Source organism: Zea mays, chromosome 1, assembly GCF_902167145.1.
Source record: "Zea mays cultivar B73 chromosome 1, Zm-B73-REFERENCE-NAM-5.0, whole genome shotgun sequence".
Taxonomy (NCBI): domain Eukaryota; kingdom Viridiplantae; phylum Streptophyta; class Magnoliopsida; order Poales; family Poaceae; genus Zea; species Zea mays.
In genome coordinates, this window is record NC_050096.1 from 108,794,261 (window position 1) to 108,801,658 (window position 7,398).

Sequence of the window (7,398 nt, forward strand, 5' to 3'; positions counted from 1 at the left end):
GGGTCCGTGGCGGCCCTGGCCCCGCCCCCCTTAGCTCGGCTCGCCCAATGCGGCAACGCCCAGTTCCTCCCCTCCGCACGTGCCGCCGCCGATGCCAAGGTACATTTCCTTCCCGACCTGTATTACAACCAAACTCATGGAGATGCATAGCAGGTACATATTCGCAAACATCTGGTGTGCACATGCCGGCCGTGTATCCTTGGAACACTAATAACTTTATATTTTCCCCCATCCATTATTGTATATTGATCTTTCTCCTGCTGCTTTCAGTTTAATCGAGAAATGTCAACATCACCGGCTATCGTCAGTTATACATTTGATTATTGTTCTCTAACGTGAATATTTGATTCAAAATAGCTCTCTTATGGCCTTAGGTAGGGCTTGAAGGCAGTGCCAATGGGCAGTGGTGGACAGGCAGTATTGGCAAAACACTTGATGAGGGGATATCCTTCCACAGAGTTGGTTCAAGGCAGTGGCAGGACTGCTTATTGTTGCATGGTACTAACTAATCATGAATCATTTCTTAATGACATATTATAAATTTATGTTCACATGATTATTACAGTTTGCCCTTCCATACTTATCCCATACTTCCACATTCTGTGTGTCATGATTATCTGAAGGGCAACGAATGACCTTAGGCCACATGTTGGTGATGTTGATGTTGCTGCAGTGCCATGTGGCTTGGGGCGCGCTATTGGCAACAAGGTAAGCGATTATCTAGGCATCTTCACTTTTTTTTGTTCTTGATGAAGGTACCAGGTATCATCTGTTTGATCTGTGTACTACCACTAGGCATCGCCTATCCTCTCTCTTCTGCACAATATAACATAACAAGAAAATGTTTGCATAAAAAGGGAAAAGAGAGGGTGGCAAACTGCATGCCATATATTAGAGTTAGTGCAATATAGATTCAGTAAACTTATTAAAATGTGCATTTATTAGGGTATCTCTATCTCTACTACTTATTAAGGCTACAAGGGGTAGCCTGCCTCTCCCTTGTTCTGCCTTCTGTCGATCTACACCATCCGATCTGACCCCTCCGCTCGAAGCCTCCTACGTCTGTCGATTTTCTCTCGATTCCAACTGCGCACGATGCCGCCCAACCATCCTTCCGCACCTACGCCGAGTTCATCCTTCTCGATTCAACCTAACACAGCTCCTCCACCGCATCGCCAGCCTCACCTTAGCGGAGTACCTTTGCCTCCTCCTCAATGCCTAACCCCCACCGCCGTCGGATCCGAGATCATGCCCTCGTCCTTCATCCTTCTCCAATCTGCTCACCGGCGACGATGCGTGCCCACAACACGCCATGGACAGCAGGTGGGCAGGAACGCCTTCTACGCCGGATCCTCTTCTCCCGTGGTCCTTGACACGCGAGCGCGAATCTTCTCACGTTTTATCTTAAATATTTATGATTCAATTTGTTTTCTATAGTGGTGTTATGTTATAACCCCCATCATTTTTTAGATAGACCGCTCCTGTTTGCTTGCTTCTGCTTTACAGTGTATATTATCTTCCATGTTGTGAATGTATTATGTAAGCTGTTTAAGAAACAATGGTGTCCACTGTCCAGCATATCCTGAAGTCCTGAACAACAGGGCTTGATGTATCTTACCTTCGCCATCTTTCCTGATATGCAGCATTACATGAACTTGATCCGGTGTTCAAAAAGTTTTCTTTCTCAGAGAGTGTTGCAAGCTTGTTCTCTTCTTTAGGCTACAAGAGGCCTGCAGTCATTCAATCTATGTACATATTTAAGGTAGATTGTTTGGACTCTATTTTTGCTAACATTATATGTTATTTCTTAAATTCTTAGTTTCTTCTTCTTCTTTTTGATAGCAACCAGGTATTGGTGGTGAGGTCGTGCCGCACCAGGATAATACATTCCTTTATACGGAACCTCGTACATGCACAGGGTTGTGGCTTGCACTTGAAGATGCAACAATCAACAATGGTTGCCTGTGGGCAATTCCAGGATCACATAAAAGTATTTTTAACACAATTACTTTATGCCTAAGAACGTCTTGAAAGGCAGGACTGTCTAAGTTTAATTTTTAACTTTCGTGTTTTGTAATAGAGGGTTTGGTGAGACGTATGGTCAGAGATGAAAATGGTACACATTTTGATCGGCCCTCCCCAGTCTATGATCAGAAAGAATTTGTACCGCTGGAAGTAAAATCTGGTGCTTTGGTGGTTATACATGGAGATCTTATACATCAGAGGTGATTCTCCTTTATATTGCTAATTCTTCCTACTTGAGATGTATTGTTTCAAATTAATAGTGTTATGACTTTTTGTGTACAGTTTTGAGAACCTTTCTCCAGCGTCAAGACATGCATTCAGCTTACATGTAGTGGATACTGAAGGATGTAAATGGTCCGAAGACAACTGGTTAGTTCATATTCATAATGGTATTATTGAAGAATTCTTTATTTATAATACTATTTTGATTTTCCATTGTCCGTAGAAGGTCTTGGCATAATTGACTATCAGTATTATTTGAGTTTAAATGCTTATAAATTCTGTATTCGATCTTGAATGGGATGTGGCTGGTACTATTTTCCTTCTGAAATCAAGCTTGTGACAACAGAATTATCGCATTGGTATCTTTGTATGATACTCCTGTTCATAAATATATGACACCATTGACTTTTTTGAAATCTTTGTCCACTCGTCTTATTCAAAAAATAATGAGTTATAATTTATTTTGTTGTATTTTGTTTTATCACTTAAGGTAGTCTGTGGTTGACTTAAAATTTTACATTTTTGAATAAATATTTTGAATAAGAGTGGTGAAAGGTTTCAAAAAAAAGTCAACAGTGTCATATTTATGAACGGATGTAGTAGTTTGCAGTTTTCATCACTAAACATTGACAAACAAAATAACACATTTTGTGCATAAAGTTGCCGGTTGCTTATTATGTTTGCTCTGCATCTTATTAAGTTCCTGATCTAGACAAACTTATGATAGTATGATGTTTCAGTTGACAATGTTGCTCTTTGGTAAGTTGACAATAGTGGTAACAGTATAACGTGGGGGAATTAGGGTAATGTTTCAACAATATAGGTGCACCCATTTTTTATTATGAAACGAGGCCACTACTATGCACATATATAAGGGGCTCAAAATTGTAAAATAGTGATTATGACTAAAATTCCCTATATATTCACCCCTTGTAACACAAGTTTATGCCCCCACAAGGTAAGCATATCTCTGTCCAGTTTGCTCTATCTTTGTCACTGATGTACATTGAGTGTCGTCATAGATTTTATATTTCCTCCGTTTTTCTGACAATTCCTTTTCTTTTGTAGGCGCAAGCAAGCTACGCCTACAAAAGAAGCATCTGCTCTTTACGCTGCTCAGTCTCATCTCGTGCAAGGCGAAAGGTAAGGTTCTTCTCTCTACATCCTTCGCTCCTCTTGAATCCCACTTTAAATCCTTTCTCATAATGCTTCATTTTATCGCTTCTGCTAGATTTCTCATTCCGGTGTGGTGGCCCAATCCCTTCTACGTGATTACAAAGGGTAGCTTCATTTCATCCCTAGACTGTTGTCGTCCCAATTTCTTGCCCCACCCTTCATCTTAGTTTCTTGCTCGTTTCAGCCCTTTTTCTATGTGACACACCCTATGGTCCATTCACCTTTGCGTTGTGCAGGATTACTTCAGTAGATTTTGGTTCAATAGAATTTGCGTGTCTTAATATATTTTGCTTCTGTAATGATCTATAAAGTTGGGACTCATCCTCTCAATTCTACTTAATGTGCTATTCATGACTTTTCAGATTCTTAGGTCGGTGCCAGTTCGTTCAATGCTCATACCTCACTACTGGCAAGGGATAAGGTTAGTCGTCTTAAGCATTTGAAAAAAATGATGCTGCCATTAATGGCTAAAATGTTTTTTTGCCAAACCTATGATCAACGATTGATTAAATTAAAAGAGCTTTATGATGGTGAACAACCTCTGAGTGCAGAGTTGGGTGAAGAGCTTGGAAAGACTCAGCCACTCAGGTATCCTTCTAGTCTGAGTCATGTGCTTTTACAGTCTTAGCAAATATGTTTTATTTTGTGTATCATTATCTCATCATGTTCAAATTATCTGTCACTTAAGCTATGGCACAAAAAATTGAACAACTGGGAGTTGATCTGGAGGCTAGGTATAAGGTTACTTGTCTTAAGTAATTGAAAAGATGATGTTATTATTAACAGCTAAGATGTTTTTTTGTGAAACCTGTTATCATCAATTTGTTAAACTAAAAGATCTTTATGATGGTGAATAACAGCTGAGTGCAGAGTTGGGTGAAAGGCTCAAGTATCCTTCCAGTATGAGTCATGTGGTTTTAAAGTCTTAGAAAATGCAGCAGCAGATGTTTCTTTATCCTCCAAAATAGGTTAGCGATCTTAACTATTTTTTAATATCAATGATCTTAATTGGATCACTCTTTTTCTGTGACTGTTACTAGATATGGTCTAACTTCAGTGGGTACTATTCCTCACTGCTTACAGATGGCAAAGACAGAATAGAAGATGGGAACAGGTCGATGGTACAAAGGTTTAGATCTCAACTGACCCATCAGATGGATGCCTTGCATAAAACCGTATCAAGTTCTGTTGCAGTTCTATCATGCAACAGAAGGACCACCTTAATGAAATGAAACATGAAAGTGATTAGAGCCGAAGGTCTTGTTGAAAGGTACATTCCCTTAAGAAACTCTATTAGTTTGTCAGATTATCTTGTGTTTAGGATAGAAGTACCAGTTACAAAAGATCCAATAGAAATTCCCTCAATAAAGGTATTTAACAAATTAAAGTATACATCAATTTTTTGTTCATTCAATTTCATATTGCGCTAGAAAGCATTTCTATGTCAAACAACTATAGTTATCATAATGAACTCAGGTGTTAAGGTATTTATTAGACTGTCAGTTTGTATTTTTTGATAGGTTGCAAACTGTGTGCAGGACCATCTTCTTTTGTGTTGTAACAACTATATATTCTTCACGGGTATCTTTCAGTTATAACAACTAATCACTGCTTACATATGGCAAAGACAGAATAGAAGATGGGAACAGGTCGATGGTACAAAGGTTTAGATCTCAACTGACCCATCTGTAAGTAATGAATATTTGTTTTTTTCAGATTTGTCTGGTTGCTGTCTCATTGTAATGTATATCCGTTGTTTTTACATGTTTCTTGGGCAGCAAACGGAGAGGAATTTCGAATTGTGGCAGGTGCTGCCTCCACCTGGTAACGGTGGGCTGAAATACTATGGTTGTGAGCAGTAAATTCGACCAAATCATCTGCTCCACAGAAGCCATCAGCGCCTCGACCGGACAGTGACATAGGTGATCCACATGTATGTGTCGGTGTCATTATACTAGAGACGACAATGAAATGTCAATTTCGATGTGATTGATCCGTGAATCTGTACATAACATGTGTGGCAATTTTAGTTCAATTTAACCAATAAACATAGATAGTAAACTTGGCTGAGACTGATCAAGCCCGTGCAAAAGTTCTGTGATAGTCCCTTCTCGGTTTTCTTGTGTCCAGCTTGGTGTCTAATGAACCATGCCATGCTTAATAAATCCATTTGTGTCTTACCAGTAGAACGAGCGACATTGAATATTTTGTAATTTTCCTGGTTTTCATATTACATCTGCGGTTCCACACACATGATATTTTGTTCATTTGTATCTTATTTATCTTTTTATTTAAGATTTTTTTATCCTTCAAGTACCTTAGAAGGCTGCAATTATTTTGTAGATACTTCATGTACACAACAAAAGATTTGGAAGAGTGGTCAGAAAATCATGATTCCTTTCGCCACGAGCAGAATTTGGTTCAGTGGACTGAGAAAAAAACGGCCATATGTTGAAGCCCTTTTCATCGTGGTTGTGAGTCTATTGAATGCTTTAATGCTCAAATTATCATGTGTCACTTCAGCTTTTAGCTCCAATTGTTTTTGTTCTTCGTGAAGCTATGTCTGTTTGGAAGATCAAAATTATTTTAGGCGTGTGCTATTTCTTCTGTTCCCGATCCTTCCTACATATTGTAGCCACTTGTGGTTCCATTTTCATGCTTCCTATGTACAACGTGGGTGCACATATCGCTTATCTTGGTATTTTATTGTCATATTCTTTCTTTTTTGTTTCAGTATATTCAGTATGTGCACTCTCATTTTTGCTCATATGGCCCTGCAGGTAACCAATGGTGTCGGTAAGGATTTTGTCATCAACAATGGTGCATGCTCTTGTTCCACGTACGTATTTGGGATGTTTTATTCTATACTTGCTTTCCTGCTTATAGATTTGGTTGTCCTCAAATGGTTTCACCTAATACGTTTAGTGTCGAACCAAATATTTGCCAGAGTCGTACTGGAAGACGGGATCTCGCTGACGGAGGTAGGAGGGCTGCTGCAGGAGTGGGATGGCAGGGAAGAGCCAGCAGGACAGCATGCCCTGGAGGACAGCCTCGCATCCGAGGATCTGGGGAGCATGCTGGAGTCCATCAAAGTGGAGAGGGCCAAATATTCACTGATGTGCTTTCAGTTCCCTATTGGACGTATCCACCGTCAGCTGAAGCAAAGGACTCAGGCAAATGGTCGTGTTGGTGCCACCACAGCCGTCTACTCAGCTGCCATCCTGGAGTACTTGACTGCCGAGGTTCTGGAGCTGGCTGGGAATGCTAGCAAGGATCTGAAGGTGAAGCGTATCACCCCTCGCCATTTGCAGCTAGCTATTCATGGAGACGAGGAGCTGGACACTCTCACCAAGGGCACCATCGCAGGCGGAGGTATCATACCGCACATTCACAAGTCCCTGGTCAACAAGTCATCCAAGGAGTGAAGACTAGGGGATGTGCATCTTTAGTTTAAACTGGACTTCTGTGCGCTCCTGAGCGAGTCCTTGTTGTACCGTAGGTTTTAGTTGAGCTGTTAGGTTGGAGCTCCTTTGTGTAACGCTTGCCTGGTACTGCTTCATTAGTTATTTGGTTATTGTGTTTGTGTTGAGTAGTTAACTTCAGGGGTGCAAACCTAGTTGCTTATTTAGTTATGTGACTACTGCTATTCGGTTTATTTTTAAATTTTTTGTAGCTGCAATTATACTTATAATATGTTGTTGGTAGCCCTGCGGGGTGCTGGGGGCTCAGATTTATCATCTAAAGCAAAGAATTACTGAAGCATGTATCTGTAGCCTTTTGGTTCTTATAATTGCTTAGGGCTGCTACCTTTTTTGGTTACAGATATACTGCTCTATTTGTTTTTTTCATTGAACTTCAAGAGAGTGCGTTTAGAGTTATTGCGGATAACTATGTCACGGATGATGGTCGAACGAGTGTTGTCCATTGTGCTCCTGCTTTTGGCGAAGACGATCATTGTGTTTGCCTTGCTGTTGG

General features: G+C 40.3%; 2 protein-coding genes across 3 annotated transcripts; both read left to right on the forward strand.

The window, feature by feature from the left end:
- Positions 1 to 623: 623 nt before the first annotated feature.
- LOC103650819 (phytanoyl-CoA dioxygenase 2) lies at positions 624 to 3,219 on the forward strand. Of its 2 annotated transcripts, XM_020546457.3 has the most exons (6): positions 624 to 708; positions 1,644 to 1,762; positions 1,843 to 1,990; positions 2,081 to 2,225; positions 2,308 to 2,394; positions 2,988 to 3,219. In XM_020546457.3, the coding sequence occupies exons 1-6, from the start codon at positions 678 to 680 to the stop codon at positions 2,989 to 2,991; spliced, it is 534 nt and encodes a 177-aa protein (XP_020402046.1). In that variant the 5' UTR covers positions 624 to 677; the 3' UTR covers positions 2,992 to 3,219. The 2 variants fall into 2 exon arrangements, with proteins under 2 accessions (XP_020402046.1, XP_035819965.1); XM_035964072.1 differs by lacking the exon at positions 2,988 to 3,219 and having other exon boundaries at positions 2,308 to 2,583.
- Positions 3,220 to 3,598: 379 nt separating this feature from the next.
- LOC103637753 (histone H2A.V) lies at positions 3,599 to 7,035 on the forward strand. The gene is given in 9 exon segments (XM_035964071.1): positions 3,599 to 3,844; positions 3,942 to 4,011; positions 4,507 to 4,693; positions 5,055 to 5,111; positions 5,202 to 5,356; positions 5,767 to 5,857; positions 5,859 to 5,894; positions 6,204 to 6,262; positions 6,371 to 7,035. Coding segments are annotated over 4 exon segments (657 nt in total). The 5' UTR covers positions 3,599 to 3,844; positions 3,942 to 4,011; positions 4,507 to 4,693; positions 5,055 to 5,111; positions 5,202 to 5,356; positions 5,767 to 5,773; the 3' UTR covers positions 6,849 to 7,035.
- The last annotated feature ends 363 nt before the right edge of the window (positions 7,036 to 7,398 follow it).